The sequence below is a fragment of the Marmota marmota genome, unplaced genomic scaffold (assembly GCF_001458135.2).
Source record: "Marmota marmota marmota unplaced genomic scaffold, marMar, whole genome shotgun sequence".
NCBI classification, from domain to species: domain Eukaryota; kingdom Metazoa; phylum Chordata; class Mammalia; order Rodentia; family Sciuridae; genus Marmota; species Marmota marmota.
In genome coordinates this window covers 15,649,442-15,671,016 of record NW_025999880.1, presented here as the reverse complement: position 1 = coordinate 15,671,016, position 21,575 = coordinate 15,649,442, and the positions used below count along the sequence as shown (strand labels likewise).

At 43.0% G+C, this 21,575-nt stretch overlaps 3 protein-coding genes across 5 annotated transcripts in view; all 3 read left to right on the top strand.

The window, feature by feature from the left end:
* The window catches only part of Rundc1 (RUN domain containing 1), an 11,508-nt gene extending 7,468 nt beyond the window's left edge, over positions 1-4,040 (top strand). Inside the window, 2 exon segments of the mRNA XM_048790772.1 lie at positions 429-666; positions 1,200-4,040. Of these exon segments, the coding sequence (XP_048646729.1) occupies positions 429-666; positions 1,200-2,065 (1,104 nt within the window). The 3' untranslated portion in view covers positions 2,066-4,040.
* A 4,393-nt stretch (positions 4,041-8,433) lies between these two features.
* On the top strand, positions 8,434-11,527 carry Rpl27 (ribosomal protein L27). Its single transcript, XM_015495641.2, has 5 exons — positions 8,434-8,531; positions 8,781-8,863; positions 9,406-9,575; positions 11,220-11,330; positions 11,442-11,527. The coding sequence occupies exons 2-5, from the start codon at positions 8,783-8,785 to the stop codon at positions 11,488-11,490; spliced, it is 411 nt and encodes a 136-aa protein (XP_015351127.1). The 5' UTR covers positions 8,434-8,531; positions 8,781-8,782; the 3' UTR covers positions 11,491-11,527.
* A 2,380-nt stretch (positions 11,528-13,907) lies between these two features.
* Ifi35 (interferon induced protein 35) lies at positions 13,908-21,473 on the top strand. 3 transcript variants are annotated; one of them, XM_015495637.2, is made up of 8 exons: positions 13,908-14,123; positions 19,455-19,562; positions 19,700-19,798; positions 20,158-20,305; positions 20,380-20,486; positions 20,588-20,774; positions 20,875-20,981; positions 21,166-21,473. In XM_015495637.2, the coding sequence occupies exons 1-8, from the start codon at positions 14,103-14,105 to the stop codon at positions 21,355-21,357; spliced, it is 969 nt and encodes a 322-aa protein (XP_015351123.1). In that variant the 5' UTR covers positions 13,908-14,102; the 3' UTR covers positions 21,358-21,473. The 3 variants fall into 3 exon arrangements, with proteins under 3 accessions (XP_015351123.1, XP_015351125.1, XP_015351126.1); XM_015495639.2 differs by having other exon boundaries at positions 13,909-14,123; positions 19,449-19,562; XM_015495640.2 differs by lacking the exon at positions 19,455-19,562 and having other exon boundaries at positions 13,910-14,123.
* Positions 21,474-21,575: the final 102 nt, after the last annotated feature.

The following is a 21,575-nucleotide window of genomic DNA, read 5'->3' as shown; positions in this document are numbered from 1 at the left end:
CTCCCTTCCCCTCCAACCCCCCCCCCTTTAGTTTCTCTCATCTGGAAAATGATTATTCAAGCTTCATTTACTAAACAAATATTTATTGAGCCAACTACAATATGTCAGTCACTATTTTATGCAATGAAATAAGAATTTATAAGATTTTTGGCATACAGTAGATATCATTAAATATTTGTTAAAATTTTTTTAGTTGCAGACGGACACAATGCCTTTGTTTTATTTATTTGCTTTTTTTTTTTAATTTTTTTTTTAGTTGTAGATGGACACAATACATTTATTTTATTTGTTTATGTGGTGCCAAGGATCGAACCCAGTGCCTCATGCATGCTAGGCAAGGTCTCTACCACTGAGCCACAACTCCATCCCCTATTTATTTGCTTTCATGTGGTGCTGAGAATCGAACCCCATGCCTCACACATGGCTAGGCAAGTGCTTTATTACTGAGCCACAACTCCAGCCTGACATCATTAAATAGTATTTTTCCTTTAAAAATTTGCCACATAGACTAAATAACTGTCTCACCTTTGTAACTTCTGATTACAGATGAAGTAGGAAGCCCCTTACAGACAGGTGGTGGACAGTGTGAGTGCAAGGCCAGTGGGAAGACAGGAAATGGCTCCACCAGAACAGGCAGCAGCAGACTGCCTCCAGGAAACAGCAAAAGTAAGTGCACCTTCCAGAACAGGAAAGTCCATAGAGACAGAAAGTAGATTAGTGATTGTTTAGGTATGGGGAAGAAATGGGGAAATGCTAATGGTGCAGAATTTTTTTTGGGGGGGGGAGGGGGATGAAGAAAACATTTTATAATTGATTACCACAATGGTTGCACAACTGAATATAGTAAAAAAAACACCAGGGCTGGGATGGGTAGCTTAATGGTAGAATACTTACTTAGCATGCACAAGGCCCTAGGTTCAATTCCCAGTATCAAAAAACAAACAAAAAGAAAACAAACCAAAACCCACTAGATTGTACACTTTAAGTGGGTAAATTATGTGAAACATGAATTTTATCTCAATGCAGCCACAATTACTAAAAATATAAGTCAGTTCAACTACATCTTAGATGAGTCTTGCCTTTGTGTGTCACACATACTATTGCACAGAAGCAAGACTTGATCTCACCCTGTTACTTACAGAATGTTCCTCTGTGCCATTATGGCCTCCTACTGACCAGCCATTATCTTTTCTAAACAGTGAAGACAGAAGATGTGAAGAGAGTCCGGGAGACGGGGCTACACCTGATGAGGAGAGCGTTGGCTGTGCTCCAGATCTTTGCTGTTAGCCAGTTTGGTTGTGCCACAGGCCAGATCCCTCAAACCCTATGGCAGAGAGGCCAGGCCGACAGAGACTACTCCCCCTTACTGAAGAAGCTGGAGGTATCAGTAGATAGAGTGAAACAGTTAGCCTTGAGATACCAGTCACATGACCATGTCATCACCTCTGCCAACCTCCAGGACCTCTCTCTGGGAGGCAAGGATGAGCTGACCACGGCTGTGCGGAAGGAACTAACAGTGGCTGTGAGGGACCTGCTGGCCCATGGACTCTATGCTTCTTCCCCTGGGATGAGCCTTGTCATGGCCCCCATTGCTTGTTTGTTGCCAGCCTTCTCCTCAGCTCCTGAGACCATGCATCCCTGGGAGCTCTTTGTAAAGTACTACCATGCTAAGAACGGCCGTGCTTATGTGGAATCCCCAGCCCGGAAGCTGTCCCAGTCCTTTGCCCTGCCCGTTACGGGTGGCACTATTGTGACCCCCAAACAGAGTCTACTGACAGCCATCCACATGGTGCTGACAGAGCATGACCCTTTCAAGCGCAGTGCAGACTCAGAGCTGAAAGCCTTAGTGTGCATGGCCCTGAATGAACAGCGTCTAGTGTCCTGGGTGAACCTCATCTGTAAGTCAGGATCACTCATTGAACCACACTACCAGCCCTGGAGCTATATGGCCCACACAGGCTTCGAGAGTGCCCTCAACCTGCTCAGTCGCCTCAGCAGCCTCAAATTTAGCCTCCCTGTGGACTTAGCCGTGCGCCAACTGAAGAACATCAAGGATGCCTTTTGATGAGACTGCCTGGACAGCTCCTCACTCTGTAGATGTGTTAGACTTCTAGAATAAGAGAAAGTGGTCCTCCGAGGAGGGATGAAAGACATTTTTTCTATACTCTGCTTAGGTGGCCAGCAAAATATTTTCCCTCCATCAAGTTAGTATCTTGGAAAGATGTGCTGGAGACCCTCTTATTTAAAAGGTTCTCACAACTGGTTGCGGTGGCATATGCCTATAATTCCAGTGACTCAGAAGGCTGAGATAGGAGGATCGTAAGTTCATGGCCAGCCTTGGCAACTTAACAGAGACTCTGTCTCAAAATAAAAAATGAAAAGGGTTGGGAATATGACATAGTAGCAGAGTGCCCCTGGTTTCAATCCCCAGTACCAAAAAATAAAGTAAAATAAAAATAAAAAGGTTTTCAGGGTCGGAGGTGTGACTCAGGGGTAGAGCTCCTGCTTAGGATAAACAAGGCTCTAGGTTAGTTCAATAAACAAACAAAATTTTCTGTCTCAGCATGCACTGCAATGTACATGTGGGCATATGTGTTTGAGCCTGTGTAAAAGGAATCAGGGCACACAGCTAATGTCTCAACTTATTGTGCCATATCTGATATTTAGAAAACTTGGGTTGCTCTAATCATTCCATGGCAGTAAGTGACAACATGAATGAATTGTTGTTTCAGAGATATATTTGTGTTGAGACTCCTCTTAGTCAAGTTGGGAACTATCTTCCTTTATATGAAGCAAGTTTGAAATTTAGAAAGTTTAGGTCAAGAATTTAAATTCTTTTTACAAATATTGATTCCTCTTTCTTCCTGATTCCAATGTCAGAGAAGACTGTATATTCCAAGGCTTCCTGTAAATTTTAAGAATGTGAATATCTGAGAATAATATTTCTCTCTCTCTCTCTCTTTTTTTTTTTTTTTTAGTACTGGGAATTAAACCCAGAGGCACTTTATCATTGAGCTATACCCGCAACCCTTTTTATTTTTTATATTAAGACAGGGTCTTGCCTAGTTCTTGAGGCTGACCTTGAACTTTTGATCCTTCTGTCTCAGCTCCAGAGTATCTTGAGATTATAGGCATGCTCTACTGTACCTGGTTGAAAATTACTTTTTAAAGGGAGTTAACCACAAGTTAATATAAGCCTCTTTTCTTGAATAGTAAGAACTGAAATCTTCCTGATAAGGTAGTCCTCATAGTGCAAACAGGGTTTTTTTTGTTGTTGTTGTTTTTGAGGAATGGGAACCCACGTCTGATATTATGTCCTCTAGCAAGTACTTTCTTCTGTGTTCCTCTCAATAAGACTGACGGTCTGTTGAAGGAAATGTTTTCAAGATATACTTCTCAAGAGAATTCTTGCTGCTCAAATATGTATAGGAGTAGGTATCAGTAACTAGGGGCTATGCACCCTGGGTTGTGAATCTCTAAGCACCACTTGTCCTGGAGGCTAAATGATGGAAGAGATCTGATCTTGCAGTGAGGACTGCATTGGGGATTGGAACTATGGCAGATCACTGTTTACAGACCAGTGTTTCATTATTAACCGACTCTAGAGTGGTCCTTTTGGGTCTTCAATATTTTAGCCTTTTTAGTTTCTCTTTCATTCAGCTTGTGGTGGGTACTGCTCCAGGACTGTCCAAAGATGGGTAAAATATATTGCTCCAAACACTAAATATTCAGCATTATTTTCATGTATGAAATTGCCAGCTGCACTTAGTTTCTGCACTATTATGTAGGACATTTTAACTTAAACTTTTCCAGCATCATTACTTATTTAAGGTACATTATTTATATTTCATTAGAATTAGTCTAATTTTCCTATGAAACAAGATAAGTGTAAGGGGCTGGGAATGTAACTTAGAGTAGAGCATTTGCCTAGCACACATGAGGCCCTGGGTTCCATCCCCAGCACCACAAAAAAAAAAAAAAAAAAAAAAAATTGTGAAAAATGGTACATCTGTGGCTGCTAATAAAATCATAGTATTTTATGTAGTTTCTCTGCAAAGACTGTGAAACCCCTCAACTTTAGTTTATAAGTCTGTCTGGCTTTAACAGTCCATCTGATCCATATCAGTATTAGAAACTGTCTGCTTCCCCTCTGTCCTGGATCAACTCAGATTTGGTGACAGTAGTGTTTGGGGTGGGGGGGGCAGTGGCGAGGTGTTGTTGCCACCAGAATAAGTCCACTAAAAACTGCCCCAGACATTATCCCTCTTATGTAACCCTGTAATTCCATCCCCACAATAGATGTTACCACACATGCTGCATTTAAATTGGAACTTTTAAATCCTTTTGTCTCAAAGTCATTTAGGATAGGTTTATAACCCTAGTGTTGTCTTTTCCTGATTTTCACAAAAACTCCATTACACTAAGTCTTTGTGATGACATGATGGGAAACATTTTTGTGTCATCCTAATTTAATACTTGCTACTTAAAAGAAGGGGACAGTACTTTCTTCACTTTACAGCTAAAGACCCTGAACTGAAGAGGAATATTTTCTCAAGATTTACATGATGACGAAAGAGCTGGAATTTGAATTCATATTGCCTGAATGCAAAGCCTCTGGCCTTTTACATGTTACTTCATTGTATCATGCAGTTTCTAGGTCTTTTGTTTTTTCTCTCTTATCTACCCCTTTACTCTCACTTTGCAGAGGAAACAATATTTTCTTCATATTTGATAGCAATTTCAGCTGCCAAAGAACTATGCTAACAGGCATTACTCTGCTAAGTCCTTCATGAAACCTAGAGGTGTTTAATAACAGGCAGTCCTACCAGCATTCCAACAGTCAGATGTCTGCTAGGTGCTTGGGGTGAGACAGGACAAGGGAGGGGGAAGGAAGAACAATCAATGCAAGTATAAGGAAATGAAGATTTGAGAAGAAAGAGATGAATTTGTATCCAGTAAAAGGGCTGGGCCTGCTGGGTGTGGTGGAGCACACTTGTAATCCCACCTATTCAGGAGGCTGAGATAGAAGAATCACAAATTCAAGGCCAGCCTAGGAAATTTAGTCCCTGTCTCAAAATAAGGTATGGGGTCAGGCACAGTGATGCACACGTAATTCTAGAAGCTTGGGTGTCTGCAGCAAGAGGATTGAGAGTTCCAAGCCAGCCTCAGCAAAAGCGAGGCACTAAGCAACTCAGTGAGACCCTGTCTCTAAATAAAATACAAAAAAGGGCTAGGAATGTAGTTCAGTGGTCAAGTGCCCCTGAGTTCAATCCCTGGTACAAAATAATAATAATAATCCTAAAAGGCTGGGTGTAGCTCAGTGATAGAGTGCCCCTGAGTTCAAACCAAGTGCTGCAAAGGAAAAAAATAAAAGATTACATACTATTTGCCCTTAGGAACAGTCTAGCAAAGGAGATACCAATGTGGAAATTGGGTGAGCTTATTAAAAATAGAGATAACTGGGTCCCACCCCAAGAGTTTTTTATTCAGTAGTTCTGAGGTGGGGCCTGAGAAGTTTCATTTCTAACAGCTTCCTGAGTTATGCTGATGCTGGTGAGGGGGCTGTACTTTGAGAACCACTAATCCAAACTAAGATGTGTTGGGTTCTAGAATAAAGGTAAGTATGCATTGGGTTCCTGAGGGAGCACAAAGAAAAGAGATTAATTCTGCCAGGTAGAATTCTGAAATGGCCTTGAAGAATGGATAGGATTTGAACAAAAGTCCTGGAGAGAGGCCTGGGAATGTAGTGTAGTTGGTAGAGTGCCTCACCTATACAAGGCGCTGGGTTCAATCCCCAGAACTGCCAAAAAAAAATAGTCTTGGAGAGGAAGAATAGACTCCAGGACTTAGAGATTGATACTTTGAGTGATTTGAGAGGGTATGTGAAGAGCAGGGAAGAGTTCTTCCTGCAGTAAAAATAGGAAAGAAGTGAGAATTCAAACTTTGGAATAGAGAACCAACAAGGGATTTTTGTTTTTCTTTTTTTGGAGGTACTGGGGATTGAACTCAATGGCATTCTGCCAGTGAGCTACTGATGATTTTAATTAGATACAGAGATATAAGTACACAATTAGGGTAATAAACCATAGGAATAGGATTCTGAGGGCTTCAAGGAAAATTCCGTTGCCAGTCTCAGTAAGATGTGTCTCAAAAAAGGATGGGGATGTAGCTCAGTGGTAAATTAGCACGACTGGGCTCAAAATCTCCCCAGTACAAACAAAAAAAGTGGGACCTGGAATAGGTCCACATGTGCTCGAGAAGAGTCATAGGTTCTTCAGGGTTTTTTTTTTTTTTGGGGGGGGGGGAGATGGGGTACCGAACGCAGGGTCTTTTGCATGCAAGCCAGCACTCTACCAACTGAGCTATATCCCCAGCCCAGTTCTTCAGTGTTCTGATAACTAAAACCTAAAGTTTCTCTAATTTGGAGAACACCTGAAATACCATCTGAAAACACTTTTTCAGTGAGTGATGGCAGACAGTAATGAGAAATAATTAAGTGTGAGAGCTAGCTAGACTTTGACTCAGCTACATTTGAATCCCATCTGTGCCAGATTAAGGATCAACCTCAAGTAGGTAACTGATCCTCTCTGGATCATAATTTCATAGTGTCTGAATGGGAGGAAAATACCCAAGATGCAGAGTTGTATTAAGAAGGCTGTCACACTTTATATAAAGTGCCAAGCATCTTGCATGGCACAGAGCAAGTGCTCAGCATGTTGACAGTATGGATTTAGGAGTCAGAGATTGTGAGTCCAAGACCCAGCTCTACCACTTACTTGTCGAGGATGTGGGCTTTGGGCAAATTTTTAATTTTTTGTAAGGAGTACTGGGGGTTTTACCCAGGGACAATTTATCACTTATTTACATCGTCAGCCCTTTTTATTATTTTTATTTTGGTACTAGCGATTGAACCCAGGGACGCTCAACCACTGAGCCACATCCCCAGCCCATTTTTATTTTATTTGGAGACAGGGCCTTCCTTAGTTGATTAGGGCCTCGCCAAATTGCTGAGTCTGGCTTTGAACTCAAGATCCTCCTGCCTCAGCCTTCTAGCTGCTTGGATTACAGGCGTGGGCCACCCCATCTACAACTTAAAAAAATATATAAATATTTTAATCAGTTTCTTCAATTGCTGAATGGAAAGATAATAGTATTTATTACCTAATGTTGTTCTGAGGACCAAATCACACAATGTATGAAAATAGATTAACCTGGCCTGGCACAAGGTATTACCCTCCTCTGCCTCCCTCATGCTTATTCTAGTCAGCAATGGATTTGACGTCATTAGACTCTAAATCTTGCAGTCAAGTGCTCTTATTTAATCTTGTCTCTCCCTCCTGTCTCCTGATAGTGCACACAGTGGGCACTAATAAATGTCCTATTGTGTTCCCTTGTGGGGGGAGGGGGGGTCGGGGGAGGAAAATTCAGACTGTGTCCCCCTCCTAGCGTCGGAGAAGAGAACTACGAAAAAGGGGACAGTGGAGCAGACACGCCCTCCCTGCCCTGGCTAGCATAAACCAGACTGGATTTCTTTCATCTACTGCTAGAGCTGCTAATAAACTTTAATTTAAGCCGGGAGCAGTGGCATAGGCTCCCAATCCCAGCAAAACCGAGGTTGAGGCAGAAGGATAGCAAATTCGAAGCAATCCTCCACAATTTAGTGAGACCTTATACCAAAAAATAAAAAGGGGGACTGAGATTGTGGCTCAGCGGTAGAGCGCTCGCCTAGCACGTGTGAGGCGCTGGGTTCCATTCACAGCACCATACAAAAATAAATAAATAAAAATAAAGGTATTGTATCCAACCACAACTTAAAAAAAAAAAAGAAAAAAGATATTGTGTCCGTCTACAACTAAAAAATATATATAAATATTTTAAATAAATAAATTAATTAAAAGGGGCGGGGCACGTGGCACTCGCCTGTAATCCCAGCGGCTCAGGAGACTGGTGGGTTCAAAGCCAGCCTCAGAAACCGTGAGACGCTAAGAAACTCAGTTGAGAGACCCTGCTACTAATAAAATATGAAAAAGGCCTGGGGGTGTGGCTCAGTGCTTGAGTTCCCCTGAGTTCAATACCAAGTACCCCACCCCTCAAAAAATTAAATATTAAAAAAATTAAAAGGATGAGCTGGGTTTGTGGCTCAGCGGTAGAGCGCTCGCCTAACACGTGCGAGTCCCTGGGTCGATCCTCAGCACCACATAAAATAAATAAAGATACTGTGTCCAAGTACAAGTAAAAAAAATAAATATAAAATAAAAGGACTGGGTGTATATGTAGCTCAGGGGTAGAGCGACCCTGAGTTCAACCCTCAGTCCACACACACACACAAAGTTGCTCGATTCAACTAAACAAGCTGCTAAATCCTGCTTTCTCCTCCGAGCTTCCTCTCGCAGTACAAACTGGGCGCAACACACGCATCAAGGCGAGGCCCGAGAGGCGGGCCAGGAAGTGAGGTCACTCCTCCGCAGGGTGAAAGGTTAGCGGAAGTATCCTTTCTTCCTTTCTGCTGTATCCCCGGCTGCTTGCTGTCGGTGAGTAGAGGTTCGCTCAGGGACTTCAATCCGCATCCATCCTCGGCTTGCGGGCTGAATTGCCGGGTGCATTCAGTCCCTAGGCCTCTGACGGCTTCGTAGCGGATTCCCTCCCGAGACCAGTGCCTGCGAGTGGCTTGGGTCAAGACGGCAGTGAGCAGTCTGAAGTTCCGGGCCCACGCAGGCGTTGGCTCGGGAGTCTTTGGCTTAACGAATTTTTGAGCGTTCCCTTCTGCTTGCTCTCTGCAGAAATGGGCAAGTTCATGAAACCCGGGAAGGTGGTGTTGGTCCTGGCCGGACGCTACTCTGGACGCAAAGCTGTCATTGTGAAGGTATCAGTCCACCGGCCTCCTCCCCCTTGCATCCGGGGACCCGGCGGGTTGTGGAGGGGTTGTGGAGGGCGGACAGGCTTGGAATTTAAGACCTACTTCCGGGGAATGGTGATGCATGAGGGTTTTTAAGAGAGGAAGGGAAGATGCAAAATAAAAACAAATGTGAGACGTTCTCCACCAAAGAGGCTTAATAGTGGTCTACGTTTTACTGGACGCCTTATAGGTGTAGTCATGTAATTCTGCTTTAACTATGAAAGAATTCCTTTCTATTGCTAAGGTTTAGAGGACTTAATTTGCTAAGACTAAACAGGTAAGTGCTGCAATTCTGTAAGAGAAACTGTTTAGTCAAAATGGTAACAGTGTATTTTAGTCTTTATTTGCTGCCTACCCACAGTTTTTGTGACCTCTTTAAAGTTTTCCTTGTACACCAGTTGCACACATCACCTGTCTTGCTGTTGTGACACATACACATATTCCACATATCTAGCACAGGGCCTAAACGGGCACTCAGTTAATAACAAATGTAATACTCGTTTATTTAGAATATTGATGATGGCACATCAGACCGTCCCTACAGCCATGCTCTGGTGGCTGGAATCGACCGCTATCCCCGCAAAGTGACAGCTGCCATGGGCAAGAAGAAAATCGCCAAAAGGTCAAAGATCAAGTCTTTTGTGAAAGTTTATAATTACAATCACCTCATGCCCACAAGGTGAGCATTTAAGAATTGATAGGAGTGTGATTTTTATATTTTCATGGTACTAGGGATTAAACCCAGTGCCTCACTCATCTTAGGCAAGTACTCTACCACTGAACTACATGTCTGGACTATTTTTTTCTTTTTTGAGGAAAAGAAGGGTCTTGCATAGTTGCCTATCTTGGCAAAGGACTTGGGATGTGGTAGAAAAACATCCTTGGGTTCAATTCTCCAGTAACAGAAAGAAAGAAAGAAATTGCTCTTTATCTGTCTTTATGTTAGCTAAAGGTCGTCACCTTGTCTTTTATGATAAACACAGGCATAGGTTCCTAGTAAGCCCGTGAAAAACATAGACTATCTTGGTACACTGGTTATAAGAATTGAGAGTCCTTGGACTGAGTATATAGCTCAATTGGTAGAGTGCTTCACTTGCATGCACAAGTCCTTTTGGGTATGGTGGCCTGTGTCTACTTGGGGAGGTTTAAATACAAGGATCACCACAATTTGAAGGCCAGCCTTGGCAACTTAGAAGACACTGTCTCAAAAACGGGGTATAGCTTAGGGGCAAAACACCTCTGTGTTCAATCCCCACTACCTTGTCTGCCACTGTCCCTCCTCAAGAGTCCTGAACAATTATTGCCAGAGCCTGGCAGCATGTATCTTAAAATTCATGCTAGAACTGCCCATTTGCTTTGGTTTACTAACCTAAAAGCTGAGCAGGCTGGGTCTGGGGATGTAGCTCAGTGATCAGGTACTTTCCTAGTGAAGATGTGACTTCAATCCCCAGACCTAAAATTTTAATTTTAAAAGATATGATTGCTCTTTCTTGGGTGCTGGACTATGGTGAGATTGATATAGGTAGCTCCTTACTGGCTACTTTGACAGAATATGAATAATACTAAGTGAAATGGATATAAATAGAAACCTAGCCAACTGCCATTTTGAAAGTTAAAAAAAAAAAAGGACCAGTATAATGATTTTTAGCTCAAAAAATAGGAGTTGTGGAAAGTCGAGAAGGAGATTTTTCAATGACTTGAGTCTGTGTAAATGAATATTTAGAAATGAGGATTTCCAAAGAATGTTATCGGGGCATCAGCATTTACTTATTTATTTGTTTGTTTGCTTATTTATTTTTGTGATACTGGGGATTGAACCCAGGGGCACTTAACCACTGAACCACATCACCAGCCCTTTTTTATTTTGAGACAGTCTCACTAAGTTGCCTAAGCTGGCCTTGAACTTTTGATCCTCCCACCTCTGCCTCCTGAGATGTAGGATTATATGTATGTACCACCATGCTCTTTAGACTTTTCATTTATATATGGTACTTAGAATTGAACCTAGTGACTCATGTGTTCAAGGCAAGCGCTCTACCACTGAGCCCCAGCCCCAACTTTAGCAGGTTTTGTTTTTGTTCCCCCCCACCCCAGTTGTAGTTGTTCACAATACCTTTATTTAATTTATTTATTTTTATGTGGTGCTGAGGAAAGAACCCAGCACCTCGCACATGCTAGGCAAGTGCTCTACTGCTGACCCCAGCCCCTTTAGCAGTTTTTGATGAGAGCTGCTATGGAGTCAGACCCTGACCACCCCAGTGTCACAGAGGACTTGGTTATGTGAAAGCCCTAGTTAATCCTACCTTTCCACCATTGTTCCCAGGTACTCTGTCGATATCCCCTTGGACAAAACTGTCGTCAACAAGGATGTCTTCAGAGACCCTGCTCTTAAACGTAAGGCCCGTCGGGAAGCCAAGATTAAGTTTGAAGAGAGGTAAGTGGTTTCTGGTAGTATGTGTTGGCATATAGTTTTACTAATGTACATGAAAGAGTTTGGTCTTCTTGTTCCATTCTTAATCTCTATCCCTTTTTTTCCCCTTTCTAGGTACAAGACAGGCAAGAACAAATGGTTCTTCCAGAAGCTTCGGTTTTAGATATTTTTGTTGTTGTTTCCATCATTAAAAACAAAATTAAAAAAAAAAAAAACCTTTGTCTACATGTTGTACAAGACTGGGTAAAGGAGAACATTCATAGGATAAGATAACTGGTTAGTAAATAGAGAACTGTGGGTGAATATTTAAAAATCTTTGTAAGACTTAAAGACTACTTCTGTCCACTGATTGATAATGTTTTAATGATGTGACTGCCTTCTATAGGTAAAGTGTGGTCTGCTGCCCCGAAAGGCTGCTCCTGACATTTTTAGTTGAGGTAGTATACCACTGTGCAGAATTCCTTAGCATTCCTGGTTTCTACACATAACAAATCTGGAGAACCTAAGCCATGACTTGTCCCCACTTGACACCTTAGCACAGGAGATTACCTGCATGATTTGTTGACCCACAGATTGCCAAAGTCCAGCTTTCCCCAGACTTGGTGAATCAGAGTTTACATTTGTAGTGTTTCTGTCTTTGGTACTGAGAATTGAACTCAGGGCCGCATGCATGCTAGGCAAAACAATCTAAACTAAATCTCCAGCACTTATTTATTTATTTATTTATTTATTTTAGTTGTAAATGGACACAATAGCTTTATGTGGTGCTGAGGATCGAACCTAGTACCTCACATATGCAAGGCAAGAGCCACTGAGCTACAACCCCAGCCCCTTTATCTTGAGACAGTGTCTCCTTAAGTTGCTGCCACTAGCCTCCAACTTGCCATTCTCTTGCCTCAGCTTTCTGGATAGTTGGGATTACAGGCATGCACTGCTGGCAACCTCCTTCAGCAAATTTTTCAAGCAAGTGACGCTAGAATGCAAACTACTCTGAAGAACTGATGAAGACCTAAACCCACGGCAGTCTTTTAAAGGAGATGAGGAGACTCTTACCCTCTGCCAGTGTGGCAGAGACTGGCATGAAAGTTTGATTCAAGGGACTTTGGAACTGTATTGTATCACCATTGTGCAATACAGGAAAGATTTGGCCATAGATCTGGAATTTTACCTCTTTTTTTTTTTTTTTTTTAATCTGACCCTGTTTTACTCTTTGGCACTCAAGATGGACTGTCACTTGGTAGAACTAGGATTCAGAAAGGCCCATTTGGGCTAGAAATGTTCTGTTGTAGAATGCTTGCCTACCATGCACAAGTCCCAAGGTTCAATCCGTAATACTGCTCCCCCCCAAAAAAAAAAAAACTCCAAATAGGCCTGTTTGCCAAAGATTAGCACTTCACTTCTCTTGGGTAACTGCAGTATAAAAAATCCTGGACTGGTTAAGAATTCTTAGAAACTAATACAAGCCTTAGGCAGTGGTGCACACCTGTAACCCCGACTACTCAAGAGAATGTAGCAGGAGAATCAAGTTCAAAGCCAGCCTCATCAACTTAACAAGGCCCTTAAGCAACTTGGATCCTGTCTCAAGAAGGGATGGGGATGTGACTGGTTAAGTGTCCCTGGGTTCAATACATCTGTGACCTTTGGCAAGTTTCTAATAAGTCTGCCTTGATTTTCTTATCTGTGAAATGGGGAAAGTAGAACCAATTCTGTGGATTTCACAGAGCTAATTCATGTGTAGCAGAATATTGGGCTCATAGCACAATTCATACACCAGCTATTACACTTTGTGAACTTCAACTACAGCTTTTCTCTGTCCTGTTTGCATTCTCCACTGACAAAAATCATTATTAGGGCAGGTGCGGTGACATCTGTAATCCCAGCAGCTTCGGAGGGTGAGGATTGTGGGTTCAAAGTCAGCCTCAGCAATGGTGAGGCACTTAGCAACTCAATGAGACCCTGTCTCTAAATAAAATACAAAATAGTGTCCCTGAGTTCAATCCCTATACCCCTCTCCAAAAAAACATTATTAGGGGCTGGGGTTGTAGCTCAGTGGTACAGCACTTGCCTAGCATAAAAGTAAATAAAGGTATTGTGTCCATCTACAACTAAAGTTTTTTAAAAGTACATTATTAATGTTTACATGTGCCCAGCATCATTCTAGGATCTGGAGAAACACTCAGGAACAGAAAAAATTCTATTGACAGGTTTGTCTAGATTACCTGGAAATGGTTGACTGGGGCCAGTATTTACTTTGCAGTTGCTTGTGAGGTGGCTTCTCTTGAAACCTTATTGCTGGGTAGTCAGGATTTTTTTTGTTTTTGAAGGAGAAGGGGGTACTGGGGATTTAACCCTGAAGCAATTTAGCACTGAGCTATATCCCCATCCCCTTTTATTTTGAGACAGGGCCAAACTAAGTTACTTAGGGCTTCTAAATTGCTAAAGCTGGGCTTGAATTTGCTTATCCTTCTGTCTCAGCCTCCAAGCCACAGGAATCACAATCATGCCCCACTGCGCATGACTGGGTAGTCAAGTTTTCAACATCAAGAAGCTCCACCTAGAGGTGGAGAAGCTTTGATAGAGGGCTGGGATTTCCCTGAAATGAAAGTGGAAGCAAAAAGACTTCCTGCAGAACCTTCACAAGTTTGTTTCAGGCGCATTAGGGCTGGAGGAGACCAAAGTCCCTCAAAGCATATAAGAAAAATTTTGTTGTGGTGGACTCTGCCACTCTGTGACCAGCTCTGAAGCCTCAACTTTTACCCAACGGACCCCAGACCAATGTCAGTGACCATCAATACTGTAAGTGAGAAGAAGGGTGTGGGGGGAGCAGAGGAGCTCTTCTCTGGATCTTGAACTTGTGAACCTGCTCATCTCAGACCTGCTGAAGGGCTGGAAGAAACAATGCTGGGCTGGGATTATCTCTCCCAACCAGCAAGTCTTGATCTTGTGAATTTCTTGTGTGAATGTGTGTTTTTTAGAAGACAATCCATGCTTTTTTTTTTTTTTTCCTGGTATGAACTCAGGGACGCTGTACCACTGAGTTACATTCCCCAGCCCTTTTTATTGTTTGTTTTGAGATGTGATCCTGTTAAATTGTAGAAGCTGGGCTCAAATTTATGATCCTCCTGCCTCAGCTTCCCAAATTGCTGGGATTACAGATGTGAACCACTATGCCCCGCTAGAGAATCCATACATTTTTAAAAGATACTCAAAGGGTCCTATGGCCCAAATAAGAACTTCTATGATGAGTCATGCCCTGTTCCCAAAGATCTGTCCTCCCCAAAATATCCCTCACTTATATTTCCATACCAGCCTAACCACTGGCCTGCTCCAGGGTCAGGAGTAAGTGTTTCCCCCTCTGAGAGTTAAATTTCTCTGACTCATGATGCTCTTATAGACTAAGCTCTGTGAGGGCTGGTCTCTGCATACCCTGTTTGGCATTGGTTGCCAGTGATTAGTAGTACAGTCCCTAACATATATTAGACACTCAATAACCACTGTTGAGCCTGGCATGATGTCCTGCCTCTGTATTCCTAGCAGCTTGGGAAATTGAGGCAGGAGGTTCACAAATTCAAGGCCTTGGCCTAGGGATATAGCTCAGTTGGTAGAGTGCTTGCCATTCAAGGCCAGTCTCCTTAATTTAGCAGGTCCCTACCCAATTTAGTGGGACCCTGTGTCAAAAAAAAAGGGAGTTGCGGATGTGGCTCAGTGGTACAGTACTTGCTTGGTGAGTGCAAGCCCTGAGCTCAATTCCTAGCACCATCAAAAATAAATAAATAGATAGATTGATTGATTGATTTTAAAAATGAAAATAAAAAGGGCTGGGGAAGTAGTTCAGTGGTAAAGTGACCCTGGGTTCAGTTCCCAATACCGAAAATAAACAAATAAACACTGTTGAATGAATGAGTGAATCTCACCCTCCTGTTTTTTCAGCCTTTCCTGATACTACCCTATTTTTTCCACATAACGAAATTTCTCCCTTGGGAATTTTTCATTTGCCCCCAAAAAACCACAGGCTCTGGAGCCAGCCTGGTTGATTTTAAATCCTAATTTGTTCAAAGTGTGTCACCCTGAGCAAATCATTAGATGTAGTAAGTTTGTACTCTAGGGCTGGGGATGTAGCTCAGTGATAGAGTACTTGCTTAGCATGTGCAAGGCCCTAGGTTCATTCCCAGCAATCCAAAAACAAAATAAAATAAACAGTCTTATCCCATTTCCTCACCTATAAGATGGAAATGAGAGCCAAACATAGTGGTGCACACCTGTAATCCCAGCGGCTCAGGAGGTTGAGATAGAAGGATCACAAGTTTAAAGCCAGCCTTAGCAACTTAGGGAGACCCTGACTCAAAATAAAAAATAACAAAAAGCGCTAGGGATGTAGCTCAGTGGTAAAGCATTCAATCCCCAGTACCAAAAAAAAAAAGAGAGATGGAGATGGGAATTATATTAAACCTCCTCAAAAGATTACCTATCATCTACAAGAATTAAACTATAGGGGATGGGCTGGGGATGTGGCTCAAGCGGTAGCGTGCTCGCCTGGCATGTGTGCGGCCCGGGTTGGATCCTCAGCACCACATACAAACAAAGATGTTGTGTCCGCCGAGAACTGAAAAATAAAAATATTAAAATTCTCCCTGGGGCTGGGGATGTGGCTCAAGCGGTAGCATGCCCGCCTGGCATGCGTGCGGCCCAGGTTCGATCCTCAGCACCACATACAAACAAAGATGTTGTGTTTGCCGAAAAAAACTAAAATAAATAAATAAATATTTAAAAATAAATAAATAAAAAATAAAAAAAATAAAATTCTCCCTCTTTCTCTCACTCTCTCTTAAAAATAAATAATAAACTATAGGGGGTTGGGGTTTTGGCTCAGTGGTAGAATACTTGCCTAGCATGCATGAGGCACTGGGTTCGATCCTCAGTACCACATAAAAATAAAATAAAGATATTGTGTCCACCTAAAACTAAAAAATAATTTAAAAAAAAACTACAGGAATTATACTACAAAAATTGTACTATAGCCAGATGCATGCGATGGCACATGGCCTGTAATTCCAGCTACTCAGCAGGCTGAGGCAGGAGCATCACAAATTCAAGGCCAACCTTAACAGTTTATCAAGGTCCTCAGCAACTTAGCAAGATTCTGTCTCAAAAAATAAAAAGAGCAGGGAGGGGGCATGAGGGTAGAAAAGATGGTAGAATGAGACGGACATCATTACCCTAGGTACATGTATGATTGCTTGAATGATGTGACAATTTCATGTAAACCAGAGAAGTGAAAAATTGTGCTCCATTGTGTACAATGAATTGAAGAGCTTTCTGCTGTCATGTATAACTGATTAGAACTAAATAAAATAAACAAATTTTTAAAAAATTAAGGGCCGGGGCTATGGCTCCACGGTAGAGTGCTTGCCTAGCATGCACGAGGCCCTGGGTTCGATCCCCAGCACCACATAAAAATAAGTAAAATAAAAGCATTGTGTCCAACTACAACTAAAAATTAAATATTTTTTTAAGAGAGAGAGAATTTTTAATATTTATTTATTTATTTATTTATTTTAGTTTTTGGCGGACACAACATCTTTGTTTGTATGTGGTGCCAAGGATCGAACCCAGGCCGCATGCATGCCAGGCGAGTGCACTACCGCTTGAGCCACATCCCCAGCCCAAAAAGTTAAATATTAAAAAAAAAAATTAAAAGGGGTGAATAGCGCAGTGGTAAAGCACACTGGCTTCAATTCCCAGTCCAAAAAATAAATAAATAAAAAGAGTAAGAAAAGGGGTGGGACTGAGGAATGTAGTTTATCTTGAGTAATTACCTCTAACAACCTACCATAATGCAAGGTTCAATCCCCAGTACTATAAACAAGTAATTAAAAATAAAAAAGAATTACACCATTAAGTTTGGTAAAAAATGATAAGAATTAGACTAGATAACCCATAAATTAATATAGGAAAAACTTAGCCTACTATAGCACATACCAAATGCTCAATGTGTTTGTTATCATCAATACTCTTTTCAGAAATGGAGCTCCCAAGGACAACCTTGATTCACCCCACCTCACTCCCACCTCCGTTAAAACTATTGTTTTGCAGTGCTGAGATTGAACCCAGGGATATACTACCACTGAGCCCTAGCCCTAGCCCTTTTTACTTTTTTTCTGAGGGGTATCCTGGTATTGAACCCAACAGTGTTTTATCACTGAGCTACATCCTCACCCTTAACTTGCAATTTTCCTGCCTCAGCCTCCTCAGTGGCTGGGATTGCTGGTATGTGCCACCACACCTAGCTTAAAACTGGTCTCTCAGAGGACCTTTATATCAGGGTACAGTGGTGCATGCTTATAATCCCAGAGACTCAGGAGTCTGAAACAGGAGGATTGCAAGTTCAGGGGCAGCCTCAGCAACTTAGCAAGGTCCTTAAGCAATTTAGGGACCATCTCAAAATAAAGGTATGGCTAGGGATGTAGGTTGCTCAGTGATAAAGCACCTCTAGTTTCAATCAGTACCATAAAAAAGAAAAAAGGCAAGCTCTTAACATCTTGTTTTGTTTTTATTTATTTATGTTTTGATTTTTGCAGTGCTGGGGAATCAAATCCAGGGCCTCACTGCATGCTAGGCAAGGGTTCTACCACTGAGCTACACCCTCAGGCCAGGAGGTGGTTTTATGATACATGAATAAGTCTGACTATTCTTGATACATATTAGGTCCTTAATAGCCACTGACACACTTCCCTTGCCTGTTGGTATAATGCCTGTTTGGCTACAAAACTCAGGGACCCACAGGTCCAAAATCTTGGCATTGTTTCTGGTTCATTGCCCTCTGCTAAATAAGGCAAGACTCCAAGGAGTCTTTTTTTTTTTTTTTTTGTACTGGGGATTGAACACAGGAGTGGTCTGCCACTGAGCTCCCTCCCTCATCCTTTATTTATTTATTTATTTTTAATTTTGAGACAGGGTTTTGCTAAGTTGCTGAAACTGGCCTTGAACTTGCAATCCTCCTGCTTCAGCCTCCTGAGTAACTGAGATTACAGGCATGTACCACCACAGCTAGGGACCTTTTTCACTATTCATAAACCAGCATAATTTGGTCAAGCTCTAGTTTTCCTCTGCTTAAAAAAAAATAAACTCACTGAATTTTTTCAGTGCCTTTGGTAACATGCTCTCACCCTATCATTCATTCACTTCATGCATTCATTCAACATACATTTAGTGAAAGTCTTTTGTGTCAGGCACTTTTCTGGACACTGGGGATACAGAGGTGACCAGGACAGAGTCTCATCTTTCCAAGTAAGCTCACTCTTCTCTGAGCTAACCTTGTTTAACCACAGTTAAATTTGACCTTCCTAACCACAGTGTGAACTCTGCCAGCCAGTGTCTACTCCAGCCCACAAACAAAGGTGTATTTTATTTGTATCCCTGGTGCCATTTCCCTGCCTGTGCTGTTGGCTGTCTCTCTGGACCTACTCCAAATCACATCAGCCTGAAAGGCTGGTTGGCACATGGAAAAAGTTGCAGTTAAGATATAAGCTAGGAGATATATAAATTCTTGCTAGCTCTGGGCTTGATTTCTTCTCTGTACAGCACTGGTTGGAATCTGGAATCAGCCTGCCTAGGGCCAAATGACTTTGGGCAAGCCATTTAACCTCAATTTTGGTTTTCTTTTTTTTGTAAAATAAGGATAAAAGGGTATCTATCATATAGAGCTGTCATGAGAATTGAGGGATATAATCCATATAAAAGGCCTTAGCTCAGTGCCTAACATATTGTAAGTTATTTAGTAAATAATAGCAAATAGGCTGGGGGTATAACTCAGTGGTAGATGTGTGCCTTGCATTTGCAAGGCCTGGGGTTCAATCCCTAACCCCACCCCACAAAAAACAAGTTAGCAAACAGTATTATGGCATTATGCAACTCGACCTCCACTCCTCCTAGAGGCCTCCCTTGCTGTGTTAATCCCTCTGGACTACTTCCTCTAAACTCCTGCTGACCTTTACAATCAGTGACTGTGCATTGACTATCTTAGGTAGTTTGGTATAGGCCCCAGGGCTGGACCCTTAATTTCCACTGCCCTGTGTTAGGGCTCACTGTCTCATAGTGGGAGCTTGATGAGTGTTTTTTAAGCTCTAGATCTGCGGTAACAAACCAGCCATGGCTGCTGCAATGCTCCAGCCCTTCCTAGAGCAGCTGAGGCTAGCCATCCCCAGGTGGAGTGTGCCAGGACCAGCCCAGGGCAAGGTAAAGGGTTTGGGTTGTTCTGAGGCCAATCATCATGTCTGCTTCTGGGGAGTCCAGAAAAGGACACTCTTCCCCTGGGCTTGCTTGTTCTCTGGAAAGGCAGGTGACTAGTTGCTTGTTCCCTTGTGTTCCAATAGACCCTCTGCACCCTTCAGGAGGAGCAGGTCAGACTAAAGATGAGACTGCAGGAGTTGCAGCAGCTAAAAAGGGAGCTCAGGAATTCTCCCAAAGACAAGGTAAGCAGGAAGATGACGTGCAGTCTGCTGGAAAAGAGCTGGGGAGTTCTTTACTTTGGGCCCTGCCACTTCCTTGCTGTGTGACCTCAATGTGTTACTTTAACTCTCTGAGCCACAGTTTTCTCATCTGTAAAGTAGAACTACCTCTCAGCTTTGTATGAGAACAAACTAAAATCTTATATATAAAGTGCCCATTATGGGACTGAGCTATGTTATCCATTCATCAATCCAGCTCTTCTTTCAGTAGATGTATTCAGCTCTGTCAATCAAACTGAATTGGGGGCACCATCTACTCAGGAGGGATTAGGGACCTCTCTAACCCTTTCAGAGTCTATCAGCCTCCCTTTCTGTACCTCCAGATTCCATTCCCTGTACCAGAATTCCCCTTAGTGTTCCGAGGACACACTAAGCAGGGCAGACCAGTGCCCAAGTCTTTAGTTTCCAATCTTCGGATCTGCTGCCCTCTGCCTGGAGGGTCTGCTCTGGTCATTTTCGATGACCCCAAAGGTGAGCTTGGGGTGAATCTCAGGAGGGAGGCTGGGAGGTTACCCAGTACTGACCATGTTCTTCCTGCTATCCAGTTGCTGATCAAGTGCTTCAACAAAAGGAACATAAGATTGACATGGAGGAGTGCTGGCTGCGGGTACAGGTCCAACCCTTGGAGCTACCCATGGTGACCACTATCCAGGTAACAGAATGATAAGGTCCTGGGATATGGAAAGGGTGTGCTGTACCTGGGCTTCGAGAAATAAATTGAGTCTGGGATCACTCCTGCCTGTCTCTTCCTAGGTGTCCAGCCAGAGGAATGACCAGAGGGTATTGGTTAGTGGATTTCCTGCTGAACTCAGGCTGAGTGAGGAGGAGCTACTGGACAAGCTGGAGATCTTCTTTGGCAAAGCCAGGAATGGGGGTGGGGACGTGGAAACTCGGGAACTGCTGCAAGGAAGTGTTGTGTTGGGTTTTGCTAAGGAAGAAGGTAACGGCCTACTGCAGGGAGATTAGATTTCATTGTGCATGAGGTCACAGGAGAGGAGAGGGCTTGAGGGTAAATGTCTACCCTTCCTTGTTCCCCACAGTGGCCCAGAACCTGTGCCGGATTGGCCAATTCAGAGTGCCATTGGGAAGGCAGGAGGTTCCTCTGAGAGTCTTTCCCTATGTGAGTGGGGAGATCCAGAAGGCTGAGGTAAGTGGGAGGGTGGATGATGGGGATTTAGACCTGTCTATCTGCCAGAAACCTGCCCAAGGATCAGGGCCTCTAAACCCTACCTACCTTACCCACCACCATCCTGACCCTTCCATATTCTCACAGGGCATCTGCTGCCCCAATCTCTTGATGAGTCTTTACCATCTCCTGGCTTATTTTTCAGATCAGATCCCAGACAGTTCTCCGCTCAGTGCTGGTACTCAACATTCCCGATGTCCTCGATGGCCCAGAGATGCATGACATCTTAGAGATTCACTTCCAGAAGCCCACTCGAGGGGGTGGGGAGGTGGAAGCCCTGGCAGTTGTGCCCCCAGGAAAGCAGGGCCTGGCAGTCTTCACCTCTGAGTCAGTCTAGGTTCTCCAACCAGCTGCGGTTGGGTAAGCATAGATCTTTACGTTTACTGACAGGGGGAAGGGATTACACATTGTGAACCGCTGCCAGGGAAGAGTAAAAGTGCCTACTTGGCATGATGTCCTTCCTCATTTCATTCATAAAAGGAAACTTGATTTGGGTATGGAAGGGAGACTGGGACAGGGAAGAACCCTGACTTCCTGCCATCAGCACTGGCCTTC